This window comes from Aptenodytes patagonicus, chromosome 3 (assembly GCF_965638725.1).
Source record: "Aptenodytes patagonicus chromosome 3, bAptPat1.pri.cur, whole genome shotgun sequence".
Lineage (NCBI taxonomy): Eukaryota > Metazoa > Chordata > Aves > Sphenisciformes > Spheniscidae > Aptenodytes > Aptenodytes patagonicus.
In genome coordinates, this window is record NC_134951.1 from 22,423,123 (window position 1) to 22,440,350 (window position 17,228).

At 36.8% G+C, this 17,228-nt stretch overlaps 1 protein-coding gene across 1 annotated transcript in view; it reads right to left on the reverse strand.

The window, feature by feature from the left end:
• Positions 1-16,997, reverse strand: part of TPO (thyroid peroxidase) — a 46,372-nt gene extending 29,375 nt beyond the window's left edge. Inside the window, 5 exon segments of the mRNA XM_076335435.1 lie at positions 4,475-4,607; positions 6,996-7,165; positions 14,371-14,452; positions 16,672-16,722; positions 16,904-16,997. Coding sequence (XP_076191550.1) covers positions 4,475-4,607; positions 6,996-7,165; positions 14,371-14,452; positions 16,672-16,722; positions 16,904-16,997 — 530 coding nt within the window.
• Between the last annotated feature and the right edge of the window lie 231 nt (positions 16,998-17,228).

Below are 17,228 nucleotides of genomic sequence, written 5' to 3' on the forward strand. Positions count from 1 at the left end.
TTTGACATCTTTGAAATACTTGCCCCAGTGGTGATTTCCTGATAGTGTCCTCATTCCCCATAAAGTCAGATATACTCTCAAGTGCCTTTGCTGGCATCTTTTAAAAGATGTTTGTTTAGAGCAATAGCTAGGAAATCAAGATTTAGAAAAATATAAAGAAGCCCTAGAAAAAAGGTGTAGAAAGCTTAAAAGAAAAATGGATACTAGTCATACAGGAGTAATCATTTAGCAAGACCCAAGGAGGAAGGACTGAGGAAAGGGGAACGATGACTGAAGTTGCTGAATTCAGTGGCAACGCTCCCTCCAGTTGCATCTATACTAATTACTTGGGTAGAGCTTTAGGAGGGCCTATACACAAGCCCAAGCACTGGTATGCATTTAACTATGCTTTTAAGTTGCTAACACTAACTGCAGTGTGGTTTTGGCTCACGCCAGCTAGCATTTCTCTGAATGACACCTAGCTGGGCACACCTTGGGATTAGTGCCTGCCAGTTTGCCATCCTGCAGCCAGCCTGCTTAGAAGAGGGAAGGGGAGTAAAAAAAGTTTAGACAAAAGTCTAAGAGTGAAAGGGTGGCAAGAGTCAGATCATACTTGATTTGAGGGCCAGGAAATGATTCCTGGTGATTTTTATTTATTAGTATAGTCAGTGAGTCTTGGGCTTGACCCAATTAATTTTCCTTCTATCATGAACATTTCTAATACATTTTTCCTAAGAGACTATTTTAGGTTTTTTTTTATTTGGTTGTTTTTTTAACATGGCCTGTTCAATATATTTCATAATTGTTAAATATATATAGACATTAAAAAGAAGAAATAAAATTTTTGCAATGTACCCAGTTGAGCAAAATTGTAAAGTAAGCCACAAAGAGCCAGAAATATTCCCAGACAGTTAGTAGAACTACACGGTGTTAAAACATACATTTATATTTCTGTTGGGACGCTAAAGAGGGAACAATTATTTTATTAATACTTCATTGATCTCTGGCACACTGAAGTGGCTCAATTTGCCAAGCTATATGGTACAGTAATACACTTAATTATCTACAATAATTCACACTTGAAGGTTGAAGTATGCTTTAATAAAGCATTCAAATTAGTTACAGTTGATTTGCCTTTATTGAAATTGCATAAAATACTGCACATAGTGTAGTGCTATTTCACTCAATTAAAAATAATGAAATGTTAATTTAACTGCTTAACCAGTGATTTTTCTACTGATTGCTTTTATATTTGAGCAGATCACTGGAATGTTACTTTGGTAAAACCCTTCTCACATGCCTTTTTATTATTACATTAAACATGTTAATGTTTTGGAATCTTGCTTGAGTTAAAAAGGTTTTTATCCAGGACAGCAGAAATAATGACATTTTGGTACCATACAGCTTTATAGAGTAGTCAAATTTGATGACTATACATTCTGTTTATGGGAAGTGGGACTTTTCACTCACTTGTGAAATATTGGAATCACAGTTTGGATTTTGTTTTGGCTCTCTTAGGAGGAACCTGGAGTTTTAAGATGCAGTTCACTATCCAGATTTATGTCTTTTGAATGTCATTTTAATGCCCTGCCTAGTTTCAGGTAGAAAGAACGAATGCCATGTGGCAATTTAATAATTGGATTTTGTCATGTTTTACATTGCTCTGAGCTGCCATGGACATAACTTCTGGCAAACATGGAAAATTTCTGAAAGATAAGCCTGCCACTAAACTGAACAGTTAGCTTGTATTGAAGTGAAGCAGCTATCATTAAGGAAACATCTCAGTTCCTTCTTATAGTCAATGGATTCAGTCAGGACTGCTCATTCTTTCCACTAGGTGAGCCATACTCATACCCCTAACTCTGACGGTATTAGAGCTTCAGACGAAGCATCAGGTCCTTACCTGATGAAATGGTTAATGACACAGCAATGAAGTAGAAATGCTGCAGATAAAATTCCTCCTAGCTGCCCAAATATTAGGCATACAAAATGTAATCTAGTCACCTAAACACCTGTCCATCAAGCCAGAGAGACAGACAATTCCTGGGTGCCATCCTGTCATCCCTCCTATCTCTCACTATTAGGAACAGCCAAAGCTGCAGCCTTGCAGCAGACATATAACTACCTCAGAAAGCTAGGATTAGGTGAGGTTAATTGCACTGTGAGATTCCATTCTTTTAGTACCTGTAATTCCTTCACCTTCGAATTCCTCTCATTGCACTAAACACTAAAAACTACACAGATCAATGCTATTTAGCTGGGATAAAAAATGGGAAAAAAATAGCTATTTGGACATGCCTTGTCTCCCTTATTCTTCATTAAAAAATAATGTTGTAAATTTATTTTGCTTATTATACACAGATATGCCTTCAGGCAGAAAGAAAAGTAAAATCTGTGGATATCTGCTACTAGTAAATGTGGATAATGACACTGCTGGGAATGTCTGATGTTATGTTGATATTCTCCATAGAAGGCCATGTTTATGCTATTCTATTATGCCTTTGTTCTAGGAAGTTCACACTAAAACAAGGTAATGTCAGTGCTGTGGAATAAATACTTTGTAATCTATCTGATTTGTCCCAAATATGTGATCTGATTAAGTAAAACAGCCGTAAAGAAATTCCATGCTCACTTTTAAATAGCTTTCAATAGATTTTTCTTATATGTAAACAATTAATTCCACTATGAATTTTGTTTTTAAATTTCACCTATGAAATGCAGCATTTACTGACCTACAGCACAGCTGCACATTCCTACTGGGTGACTAAAATTACAAATACAACATAAGTCTTGATATATTTTCTGCCTGAAAGTGGCAGCTGTAAAGCAAGGAAAAGTACAGACTGGTACTTCGTTTAATGTTTGAAGTCTTTGAAGCTGGCTTACATCATAGAATATGTTGTTTACATTATAGTATAATGGTCCTTTTAAGTTGATGTATTTCAGTAAAGTTTAAGGTATTTCAAGAGGCTCACAGAGTTTTAGACTAAGTTAAGATCTGACTCACTGGTTTCAAAGTCTTTGTTTTTGGTTTTTTTGCTGCCTTGCACCTTTTACAGATGTTTAGAGCAAAGAGTCTAAAATACCACCAAATATGAGTGATGGGTTTAAACACCGATTTGGTGCAAGCATAAAACTATACAAAGTAGAACACAGTGACTACAGACTAACCAGACTCAATGGACCATATTTACTCTACCCAGCTTTAGAAACCAGACTGAAATGCCTATACATATCCTGGTATTACCAGAGTCACTGAAGAGAAAAAGATGTTTTACCTTACTCACAGCAGAGTGTGTTTCTCTCCGTCTCTGGAGAGAAAGACTACATCAGCCATGCCTGCAAATTAAGAGCTTCAGCCATGTGCCTATGTTCAGCTGCATGAACCTTGGCCAATGTGTTCAAGCCCTGATGGAGTTGTCAGTGCAAATATTATACTAGCTGTTAGTTCAGATTGCAAGCAACTGTGCAAGTGCCTGGGGGAAATTATGGATATCCACATAGATTTATAACATTGATGCATATCAGGTTGTGTCCTTTCAACAAAGAGCCTATCAGGCATGTTCCTTGCAAATTACTTGTGATGTAGCAAAACAGATTCATCTCCTAAAACCAGACTGATTGAATTATAAAACTGCAGAATTTTACTGCAGAGTGCCTTAACCTGTGCAACGCTAATGGCCTTCCATTTACAGCTCTGTAGCCCTTCACTTGTAACATTACAGTCTGCCTTTCAGTTTGTGACCTTTTGCCTATGTATCCAAAGGCTGCCGAGTATAAATATTGTTTACCCTTGTACTCAAAAGGGCTCTCATTCTCAGTTTTACACCCTCATTGCATTGGAGGATTCTGAAAATACAGGTGCATCTGTTATGTTGGGTTTTGCAGGAAACAATTGCCACATATATCAGGTAACAAGTAGATAATAGTAGTAAATAATAGTCGTTCAGATAGCCAATAAGCATATATTTATATAAATAGATATATAAAAATAAATATATCACCCAGAATTTTTAGATGCATGCTTGCTAAATGTTAAGGTTGTGGAAAAATACAAAAATGAGAATCTACTTGATTTTCTTATTGTTCCTCATGAAGTAATTATATTTTCCTGCTCAATATAATTTTGTCCAATTCAATAAAAAATGAATGCTGGGTTAGGATTCAGTCTGTTTAATTTATATAGAAAAAGGCATCTACTGAATCAGTCCTCCCAAAATTTAAAGTTCTTTACGTCATTTTAGAAGCCTTCATAGGGAGAGCCTGTCCACAAAAATTAGTGTACCAAAGTTTAGATGAAGAGGTTCTTCCTCTGGGAGCTTTCAGAGGCACCTCATTTAGAGACATGTTGATGCCAAAGTTAGCTGATTGAGGTCATACACGCCCCCCCCCCCCCCCCCCCCCCCGATTTTTCTAGAAAAAAGTAAACATAGCTTCTTGAGTTCAAAGAATAAGAAAGAAGGATTTTTCAGGGCACAATTCTTATCATACATACCTGTTATTACAGGCACCAGTGATGAGTCGATATTTATTAGCTAAGCAATTGTTGGGACATTTTGGTGGCGACATATAAGGTAGACAGCCAGAAATGTTAGCAATCATAGTGAGCAGATCAGCTGATAAAAGATCTGAAAGGAAGAACCCAAACAAGCAATTTGCTCCATTGCTATATAGCTGCTAGAGGAGAAAAGGCATTATTGTCAGCTACAACTACAGCATCCCCTCTCTTCTTCCTAGGAAAAAGCACTTAGAAGTGCTGCAGGGGTCAGTCTTGAGGACTTAGAGGAGCTAGAGGGTGAAAGGGAAGAGCTGGTTTTATTATGTGATGCGTAGAGAATGAGAAGGAAGTAGTCCAGCCGTAGCTGAGATCTGAGGTTGACCTGCTCCTTTTTCTCCTTCTTTAGTCTGCTCTCTGCTTCCTTCTTTCCCCGTATTGTAGTGACATTGCTTGGCCAGCCCCTGTGCTTACAACAAAGGTGTAAAAAATGCCATTTAAGAAGAAGTATATACCAAGGAGGTAAAATGTGGGACTGGAAAGACGCAGAAATTTAAAGACGCTACAGCTGACTATATAATTAAGTGTGGAGTGGAAGAGGCCTAGAATTATTAGCTGGAATTTGGAAGCTAGGTAAAATCAGGGAAGCTGTATACCAGTAGACAGCATGTTATTAATATCTTTGTAATATGATCCCAGATGGGTCTCCCAGTGAGCATTCTGCTGATGAGGGACAAAGTCTGGAGTTTGTGCAAGCTCCAGAGAGCTGGCACCCACTCTCACCCATGCATGTATGTAAACACATGTATGGCAGGTTGGGGGTAGAGGTGCACGTGAAGGAGAAGCAATGTCCTTCTTGAACTCGGAGAACTCTTGCCATTCAAACTGACTGTAACCATCACATGCTGAAAGAAAATGGTAGAGGTAGCATCTACCTCTTGCCCTTGTCTCCCCACTGGCTACTGCAAGTCACCCAGTCCCACCACCGATCCGTTCTGCCCATCCAACTCTGAACTAAGCTGCTTTAGTCCACTAATCAAGCCAAAAAAGTAAGCCAGAAAAACAAACAAAAAAAAGTTTAAGAGCCAAATCAGCTCAAAAAAATGTTCTGCTGAGCAGCTAGAACTTGTGCAAGGTAGGGGTGAGAACAGAGAGAATGGGCTGTTAGACTGGCTACATAACCTTGTCATTATGTACTAGCTACTCATGCCAAATTTGTGGATACAGCTTATTTCCATGTCAGTTCAGGTTCAAAGTTATGCTCAGAGCCCAGTTCCCCAGTTATTTGTGCTGCCTAGATATTGACTCATATTTTTTCTTTAAAGTCAATTTAGTTCTTTAATTCACGTAAAACTGCTCTTTGTCATGGCAGCGTCTATTTAGCTGTATAGCGTCTATTTATCTTCCACTAAAGTTGTTTCAGTTTTGAAAATAAACAAGAATTTTGTGTATTTGTTCTACAGTTTAGAAATTCAATTTCTTTTAAAACTGCACCAGCAGAAAAATAATTGTATCTTTGTGTGTGTCTGTGTATATATAAATATATGAACACATACACAAATATAGATATAGATATATTTTTAGTTCTACAAATGTCCCATTAATTTAGTAAGCCAGATGTTTCTGCAAGGAAAAAAATAATAAAATACCTGTGGGCCTTTATGTTTGTCTACAGCACTCTAATGTTTCCATATCTTGGAAAATAATGTCATGTTGTAATACTAAGACAGAGAATACAAATTATAATTCTCCAGTTCATGCTGCTTTAAGTGACAGAATTAAATTATAGAAAAAAAAGTCAATGTTTCTGAATTTTTGAGCCTTCCAGACACCAGACAGACAACTTGAAATTCATCTCTAATTAACGGCAACAAGAATTTTACTTTACTTAGACAATTATACATCATTGAACTTTCTGGACTATCTCTCTTCCTTTCTCCATCTAACATAAAAAACCAGTTAAAATAGAAACAAAGTGGAAATAAATGTGCAACAGCAATGCATTATAAAATTAGTTTTGGAAATAAGAAAGTATTTTCTTAAAAGAGAGATATTAATAAGGCCATCAATGTCCAGAGGAAGTGTATTTGAAAATGTCAGTGCCATAGAGTGATAGAAATTGTATTACTTTATCTGTAGACTTTAGGCCCCAGAAGCACTAAACCCAAAGTGCTGGGGAAGATAGATATTTCACTGTAAACAAGAAGCTTGCAACACTGCAGACATGCAATCTGATTTATAGGCAATACAAACATTGAGTTCACAGGATGCCAATAGCAAAGTGCTGCTCTCCTCAACTATAGGAACACAGCCCACACTCCAGCAAAGAAAAATGTAAAACAGTGACTATGTGAGGTGCTTTTAAGAACAAAAGAGAGGGCATCCTGGCCTCAGGGTGCGGACAAGATATGTACTCCTGCTGAAGGTAAAACAAAAGTGAAGCTAACCTTAACTTTAATCTAAAAGACAACATTCAAGAAATCAACAGGGTGTTTTGCTAATGTCAATATACTATATTTACCAGTTGGATGCAATGAACGTTTGTGCTTCTGGCAAACTTTTTGTTTCAGCACTTGAATTGACATTTCCATTCGTTCAGCTGCTTGGGAAATATCTTGACTCTCTTGTTCAGGAAATTTTGAGAAAGCCAGCAGCAAGGTAGGAGTTGCTGTTCCCCTTCCTTGGATATTTCTATAATTGAGATAAAATACAGAAGGTTTTTTAACACACAACCTTTTAGAACTTATTCATAGCTGCATTTGTCTATGTTGGATATGTTCCAAGTTTAAGGTGTACTTTGATTGAAGGGTATGCTGGGAAAGCAGAGAGGAAGACTACTTTGTGACCTTGTTCTGCAAGGAAAATTCTGGAAAGAAAGGGAAAGTGCCCTTCCATGGGGGGGACACAACAGGGTTAAGCTTGTGAGAAGCCTACAGGATGAGACAGAAACTGTTGGGATGGATACAGCCTGCAACACAAAGTGGCTGGGAAGACTTTGTGCAAGATAGTCACAATATAGTGACTATATGTGCAAGATAGTGACACAATATGTGTCACTATAGACACATCTAAGTGAGTAAGCTTTGCTTTCATGTAACATTTAATATCAAAGACCATCTCAATCATTGCAGGTGGATTCACGAATGCCTTAGCACCTAGGAGTCAAGCAACTGGCCCACAGTCATCTAGATGCCATCTGCAGTTGATGATAGAGACATGTCTCCTCTCAAAGACTGTCCAAGCACCTGCCTCGCACTGACTAGTTGTATATGGAGTTTCAGCAATTAGTTTACTAGGGTTTCATTAGACAGTTAAATGGCTATATATATGTTAGTTTACAGCCTTGCCTTACCTCTAACTTTAAGGAGCTCAGGTTTGATGAGATAACTTCTGTAACATAAACACTTAAACATAAGAAGAATCCTTTTTACTGTGAGGGTAGTCAGACACTGCAACAGGCTGCCCAGAAAGGTTGTGGAGTCTCCATCTTTGGGGATATTCAAAGCCCAAGTGGACAGTGCACTGAGCAACCTGCTCTAGCTGACCCTGCTCTGAGCACAGCACTGGCCTAGATGGTCTTCAGATCTCTCAATTGTTCTGTGATTCACTGCAAGATTTATTTTTTACTCAGCATGGGTCATAGATTGCAGACATCCCCAAGGGCTTCTCTGCAGCACAGATTTATTTGGATATGCAATTTTCATGAAAATGTTGTGCTGTCATATTCAGTTAGGTTTGTTTAAAGCATAAGACAAGTTTAAAATGGAAACAACAGTTTTGATTTAGGCAAAGCAAATAGTTAAATTTTTGTTTGCAAAATTAGAAACATGCTTACGTAAAAAGCATTAAGTAAGAAAATACAACTCCAAGGGTTTTTCTAGATGCTAAACTTGTCCTTAATTGATCCAAAAGAGCCTTAGCCTGCTTATATATTCTTTATACAGAAACTATTCCTTTCCTTTCAAGAGCAGAGCTCAAGAACTCTTGCAACTATGAAAAAGAGCTATCTTGCTCCTCAGCACCATGTTTTTCAGGTTTTCCATAGACAATTAGGAATTTGGTGAAGAACCTACCATATTAAAAGTCCTGAACTGTGTCCCAGTTAAAAAGAAAAGAAAGATGATATAACTAAATGCAAGAACTCAGGTTTAATATTTTAATATCCACATGAGGGTAATATCGGTCATGCATAATTTAAAAAATCTTATATGAACAGACAAACATGTCTGTACAAATGAGTTAAATAACATTTGTACAAATTAGCTAGGAGCTAAGAATCAAAAATAACCCACAACCCCCCCAAAAAACCCAAAACTGAACAACCATCACCCTTAAGGGCAAGAAATGTTCCATTTTGAGATATTTTCTATCTTTTGTCTAATCTCCCAGATACTGTAAGATTATCACAGCAGTCATTAGTTTGCCACATTTCCTGTCCGTTCCACCCCCTGCCCTTATTCAATGTACGTATGCTAGTCCCTTCTAGTTCTTACCCACACTCCTGAAGTTGAACACTGTGTAAGTTACAAACTGTATCAATATTTTGTAATGCAGAAATAGCCCCATAAAGCTAATAGAATGACCTCTGATAGTATCATTATTAGGAACATGAAATTAGACATGAAATGTTTTTCATACATGTTTAAGAATATAAGTCCTAGTGCAGACCATGGTGTTTGGACAGAAGGTTCTTCATGCTTGCCAGACTCTCAGTTACTAAGTCTCATGACAGATCATAATCAAAAATATATGTACATTAAAAAAACCACCAAACCCTAAAATAAATTCTCCGGAGTATAAGCCACACTTTCTCTTTCGGCTTCAGATATTTTGAGTCTGAGATTTCTTTCTGTCTTAAATTAATATATTTATAGAATATCTTGTTTAGAGATTTCTAGCCTGAATTACTGCCTTAGATATTTGTCACCATTCAGGAGATCTCTCAAAACAGTGACATTGTGCAGAATATAAAGTCATAAAGTTATAAAATTACAAAGAATATAATTTCTTCTTTCCTGTAGTGTGTATGTACATAGCCAGTCTGCTTTAAGACCAGACTGGCACTGACTAACTGATCATACTTAGTGAGTTTCTGCAACTATAACTTCTTATCTGGAACACTGAAAATTATTTTCCACTTCCCTGTGCATACAGATGATCCCACGATGGTCCCTTCTGTAGATGGTCCTTTTGAGTTGGCATAGATAGGGGCCAATAGAAAAAGCATCTTAAATTGTGGGGTTTACAATTTAGATTCTTTAAAAACATGAAACAATCTAGTTCAAATGTAGTATACACCAAATAAAAGTAATTGTACCAGCATTAAGACGGTTAGAAATATCTTTAATCTGCTATTAAGGCTTTAATTTTTTTTATGGTTGTCATCTATACTTTTTAATCTGCTAAGAACACTGTGCTTTCAGCTAAAATATATGTTAAAATACGCTCAGAAATTTCGATAATTTCTTTCTTTAAATAGGCTGAGAAAACCTCCTGTGTTTTTATTAGAATTGTACTCACCTTCAATCTGTTAGGGTAAGTTCAAACAGGAGTCTAAAAATATGTCTTATCTAAAACTCACTCAAACCAAATATCTAGCACCACCTGACCTACCAACATAATTCACATCTCTCTCATAAATAACTAGTTCATCAGTCCTTTTGAGTTAATTACCAGGTTCTAACACGAGAAATATATGATCATTTGCAGTTGTGTGCAACACGGGCCTAAGAGACTATCACTTTGCACAGCTTGCCCATTCTGGAGTTATCTTTAGTTTCTTCTACACCTTAAAACCCAGAAAAAGCAGAGACTCAGCAGAATATAAAAAGAATGCACAGTCGGAATCGGGAGCCCTCCCAGCAGTGCTGAGATTCACTAGTTAAAGCTAGTATAAGTTTCATAATTTGTACTCGTTATTATAACAAGATTTACTGAAACTACAGTTTACTCTTGCAAGCCAACTACTACTTTCAAAATGTATTTTATAATGCACCTGGTGATAAATTAAAAATGTATTTGCACATACCACTGGGTAAGTGTCATAACTGCACAGATGACATATGGCTCTGAAAGCCTTATCCAACTTCCCATTGTCATTGACACTGTAACACAAATAATACATTTTAATGATGATGCCATTGTGTTCCATCTATGCTATGTTAATAATATGATGACTGTTTATATTACAATGACAAACATGAACACCTACTCTTAAAGACTAACAAAGCCAGAAGCGAATTGGAATAGCCGACAGGTACTAGCAAACAGTCATGAGAAGCACTTGGCAAGGGGAGACAATCATGAACAGCACAGCAGACTATGAGGACCATACTGGGACCTATGTGACCTTAAAACGTGGGAAGTAATTTCTAACACAACTAGTAATTTCTAACACAACTAAATTTCTAAAACACAAACAACAATTCAAGAATTTAAGTGATGATATTAAACAACTGTTGTGAAGAAATGTACTTGTCCATTTTAATCACAATTCAAGGTCAAACTGAGGTCTCGGGAGAAATCCAGTTATTTTGACTCAGTTTGCAGTTCAGACACCTAGATCATGAATTCAGCAAACATCAGGTTGGACTATTGTACATGGAACAACTAAGAGTTTTCCTATTCTAACCTGAAAAAGGAGCTGCCTTTTCATCTCAGAACTGGCTTTTCAGTCTCAAAGACAGCACTGAGCTCATCTATATTGCACTGTAGTTTCCTTCAATTACTTGTAAGTCAAAGTAAAATGAGTTTTCACAGCACTGTGACCTCCATAACTTCCAGAAGCTCAAATATGTAGTCACGTGATTTCCTTTCTTGTTTTTAGCCTATGTGCTGACCAAAGCTTTAATTCAAGTATACAGTATTCTTAAACTTACAAAGGAAAGAAGCCTTAGTAGCTTTAAACTGACATGAAAATGCAAAAGTATTTAACTAAACACATTCACTTCTCAATGTAATGACCAGCTTAGACAATAGTTCAGTCCTCTGTACTTTGCAAATGGCCAGGACTAATGTCTAAGAGGCAGGTGTAGAGTGCATTTACAAGTCTATATTAAAACAGGAAGAAGTCTCTTAATGATATTTATAATTCTCACTGCCCCACTTAATTGAGCCACAATGAATTTAATTATATAAAAGCACACAATAGAAATACAATTTTCACTTCTGGTAATGATCATTTGTAAATTGAAAGACCAAGTATTTTATACCAGTGTCATGGTTTAACCCCAGTGGACAACTAAGCACCACACAGCCACTCGCTCCCCCTCCCCCTCCCCGACCCTGGTGGGATGGGGGAGAGAATTGGACGAGCAAAAGTGAGAAAACTCATGGTTTGAGATAAGAACAGTTTAATACTAGAAATAATATAATATAATAATAATAACAACAATAATAATAATAAATTGTAATGGAGAGAGAGAGAGACAAAAACCCAGAGAAAGAAAAAAAACCAAGTGATGCAACTGCTCACTACCCGCCAACTGATGCCCAGCCAGTTCCCGAGCAGTGATCGCTGCCCCCCGGCCAACTCCCCCCAGCTTATATACTGGGCATGACATCATATGGTATAGACTATCCCTTTGGCCAGTTTGGGTCAACTGTCCTTCTTGTGCACTTCCTCGCTGGCAGAGTATGGGAAGCTGAAAGGTCCTTGACTTAGTATAAACACTGCTTAGCAACAACTAAAACATCGGTGTGTTATCACATTATTCTCATGCTAAATCCAAAACACAGCACTATACCAGCTACTAGGAAAAAAAATAACTCTATCCCAGCTGAAACCAGGACAACCAGTTAGCATTAGAACAAGTGTGATAGTCTTATGAGACTTAAACTCCTAATGCAGGTGTTGGACACTTATGGCTCTGATTCTATGAAACAGGAAAGCATGTGCCTCAGTGGTGATACTAATGCACATCTTTTGACGCTCTGCTGAAAGTGCAAGCCTTTGGCTGCTTACAGGATTAACCCCAAACTTATGCAAAAGACATAACCAGTTCTCAGAACGCTATTACTAGCAATGTTCTGCCTACGAAAAATTCAAAGGTTAACAACGTCTATCAGATCAAGTACTTAATTTAACAGTTTTAAATCACTGATCTAATTTTCAGCTGCTGTTGTTAAAAGAGGAAAGAAAAGGGGAAGGGGAAGAAAGGAAAGTGAAGAGAAGGGAGGGGATAGCAGGGAAGGGACAAGATGGGAGTAGAAGAGAAAATGTCCTATTTGTTTGCCTTTTCTGTAATATTTATATAACAATATATCTATAATTATTACTGGAGCACCTCACATATGAGGAAAGACTGAGAGAGCTGTTCAGCCTAGAGAAGAGAGGGCTCAGGGGGAATCTAATCAATGTATATAAATACCTGAAGGGAGGGTGCAAAGAGGATGGAGCCAGGCTCTTTTCAGCAGTGCCCAGTGACAGGACCAGAGGAAATGGGCACAAACTGAAACACAGAAGGCGCTGTCTGAACATCGGGAAACACTTTTTTACTGGGAGGGTGATGGAGCACTGGCACAGGTTGCCCAGAGAGGTTGTAGAGTCTTCCTCTTTGGAGATACTCAAAAGCAGTGTGGACATGGTTGTGGGCAACCAGCTCTGGGTGGCCCTGCTTCAGCAGGGGGGTTGGACCAGATGACCTCCAGAGATCCCTTCCAACCTCAGACATGCTGTGAATCTGCCATTCTTATAAAGGGAACCCAATAATAAGACTTTTGAATAACAATGCTGTTTAGAGTCTATGTATCCACATAACACAATATTTTGAAGGAAGCTTAACATGTCTGGTGATTCATCTGGGGTGAGCATGTGGTCTCAGTTTTATTCCTAATAAAATTGAAATAATAATCTTTAAGCATTTATCTTCTAGCACCTTTTAGCATTTATCATCTTTAAGATATTGGGCAAATATTGACCAAATAATTGCCGCAGCATTCTGTGAGAGAGTTAAACATCAGCATCTTTATTTGGTACATGAGGCAGCTAAGCCACTGAAAGGTTGAGACCTACGTTTTTAAATTTGAATGCCTCAGGATTGTAACTGAAGTACTAACACTACTAAAATGAAAGTGACGTCAGTCTCTATGTACTGAGCAGCCATAGTTCTTGACAGGTTATGTCCCTATAAACAGTTGTCTCTTCCAGAGCTCTGAAAATTGTCACTCATTTTCAAAACACAGAGATAAGTCCTTTAGGAAAGTCTAAGCAAAAGGGTGGTGATTGCACCCTGTAAAACTTAGCTGATGTGTTCCAAATATTGGAGAGAAATTTTCTATAGCACAGAAATCTAGTCAGAGCTACACAGAAAATGGTTGAATTTTTTAGTCCCATGGCTAGTCATCCTGAGGCGCTTTCATCATTCCTAGAAAGAGATCACGCTCATAGCATAACTCAAGCACAAAGGAGCTTTCCTTAAGTTGTTCACTACCTAAAGTTCAAGATAAACGTTTTATTTTCTTTCCCTTATACTTTCATTACATCTGTTTTAGATGGAAGGGGAAATGTGAAATTCACTTCAACAGTCCTATTTAAGGCAATAGAGTTTTGACACTGATGCCATAGGAGTTGTTCCCATCTCTGCACTGGAAAAAAAATATAATTAATGTTCAAAAATACGTAACGTCCATAAAATTACAATTTTTTGAGCCACATGTTAATGGAATGTGGTGTGCTACTTAGATCAGAAAAACATTCCTATTTATTTTCATATTTCTTATTTTTCTCACATTTTAAGAGAGCAATTTATGCGGTGATAATGCACAAGGTTATGTTGGTTCAGATGATCACAAACATAATCTATCATTATATATTTTCTCAAAGAAACAGATTGATCTCAAACTTCTCTGTTACAAAAGCTTTTTGCTGAATAGATCCTTCACTTTTTTTTTTTTACCTTTTCAGTGTATAATGTGCAGCATAATCCACCAGACTAGAGCCCTTCTGGATAGCCTCAGTAATGCAGTTATCTTCAGTTTCTTCTCAACAGAGAAAAAAAAAAAAAAGTAAGTTGAATATGTTATTCAGTAATACATTTATCAAAATACTTGCATTTACAAAAAATACAGGTTTGTAATATCAAGGTATGTGTAATATTTCCCCATTAAAATGATCTCCATATTTTAGTGTTCTTGAAACTAATGTTGTGTCTTCTGACCTTTCTGAAAGATGAGGTAGGGGTAGTAAATCAATTCTTCCCTAACTTATAAGGTTTGAAGAGTTAGACTTTCCTTCTGTTTCTTCCAGTATAAATCCAGCTGTGCACATGTTATGTAGTACCAAATGTAACAGGTCCAGCTGAAATGTGTTGTGTTCTGTGTATGCCATTATGCTCCTTAGGCTTCATATGTATTTTGCATTAAACTGTCCTTGGACTGACAGGACAAATCTGAGCCTCCCTCACAGGTAATATGAACTGGCCTGAGCCACATGAAGAATTCAAGTCCATATTCAGGCATAATTAACAAACTTTAAGACCTTCTGGGATCTGACCAATGCATGAAAGCCCTATTCTCATTTCTCCACCTATGTTTGATGGAAAGATATATGTGAACCTAATAATACTTCAGCTGTGCTATTTTGCGTAATGCTATCATGGAACAGAGATTATTCCTCTTTTGTGTACATCTAGCTTTATATTAAATGAATCACTCATATTTAAAGTCCAGTGGTTTAATTCCCATCTGTGTTTTGTGGGATTGCCTATTTTTTCTTAGAAAATGAATCATAAATTATAATAGATTGCTAACAATCATTTGTGTACAATTGCTCATCATTTATGTACAGTTTAATTTTAGGTGACATATTTTATCTGTAGTCCATGTTGCGCTATATCTGTGGTCTATTTTTTGAATAGGGTGCTCAGCTCAAGGTGAAAAAATGTGTGATGAGGAGTAATCTTTCCTAGGCAAAATTCTACTCCAATCTACTAAAGATCTTCTCAGCATCTAAGTATAGCAGTAGTTATTTCTCTTGCATGATAAAATATTCAGATGATTCTTTTAATGTTATCATTCAGATTTCTGTTACGTCTGAAAATGTTTTTGAGTCTATGTTAAAAAACAAGACTGATCTTTATAGGCCATACAACAGCTAACTCTTTTAGAATTTAATATTGCATGATTTTTTATTACTTTTAGGGATTTTACCCCTGAGAAATGTATTATGCTCAAGGGATTGTTCACCATGTGGTATTGATTCAGACTCTGATCAAAAAGAGAAGATCCACCTGCTATACTTGAATACCATTGTCTCTCTTCCTTTTCTACTGAGAAGTATGATTTTGGTACCAATGCAGTGTTTTCAAAAATGTGGTTCTTGCAGTAATAAACATTATTTTGTATTGTTCCCATCAGACCAAAGAACACTTACTATAAAAAAGAATCATTTGCAGTCCATCTATTCCATTTATTTACAGTCCGTATATATTCATTTTGTATTAACTAACATACAGTATAACCTCATTTTAGACCATGTCTTTCCAAACAATTAATATGGAAGCTCCAAGTAGAGAATCCACTATGGAAAATAAATCTGATCCTCTGTTTCTCAGTGATGATCCAAAAAAGATTTCCCATTGGAAGTAATGGCCTGGGGATTGTTTTTTTGTTTAATTTATTTTGGATATAATTTTATTTTATTTGTGATTCTACACTAACTTCAGGTGAAAACTTTCCTAAGGAATCATATCACCATCCCTTATGAATCATATCTACAGCTATATAATTTAAGAGAATGTAAAGATTGAAATCCTGTTTCTTCATCATCTCTGCCCTACTTTAATGCAAAATTGGTCTGTGCAGAATTCTCCTAAAATTCAATCTAGTATCTGCTGTATTACTAGTCTACTAGATTTAACTGATTTCTATTGAACAGATGCAAATGAAGTAGCTCTGATGTATAAAATGGCAAGATTATATTGTTTGAAGATAGACACCACTGTAATCTGAGATGCTTTAAAATCTCCCCAGTATCCACAGGGTGCTAACAGAGAACGGACCCACAGGAGACAGGCACCCTCATGGGCCAGCAGCAGGGTGCCAGGTGGGACATCCTATGGCAACTGACTCTAGCCCAGGATTAACTAAACGTAGTGATTGGCAGCCTGGGAAAGAAATCCAGCAATCATGCTTGTAAACATGTCATCTGACATATGAATGTCACTAAGAAAGTAAAATCACTCCTAGTCAAAAAATGCATAATTAAGATACATTACACACACAAAGTTTTCCCTTGTGAATTTATGAAGCTGCATTTTAAAAGAAAACACCCATGGAATAATTCTCACAGAAGTCAGACAGTGTATTTTGCACATAAGAAGAGATTCAGCTAAACTGCCATTGCTAAACTGTCTGCAGTGCCAGTGTATTTTCAGCTTAACAGTAATCACTAACAAAAGAAAATAACATGTATTTTTTTCTGTTACTTACCAAGGAGGATATCTTTGCCTATCTGAAGGAAAGAAAAGAAAACAGCTGTGAAGGCTATAGCTGCTGAAATTCCCAAAATAATGAATACTTTCATCTACAAAAAAGAAGAGATAATTGTTGACAAAATACATACCTTCATCTTCTAATTATAAGCCATACTATAAATAATTTCCCGCTTATGGTAAATTTTACTTTTAAATTAGATTTGTAGCCATGTTTGACTATGTTTTTGAAGTTCAAAATATTAATCTTTAGAAATAACTGTAATTCACTTTCTCTTTTGTTCTTCCTTCCTTATTACTTTTTTTCCATTTTGAGAAACTTC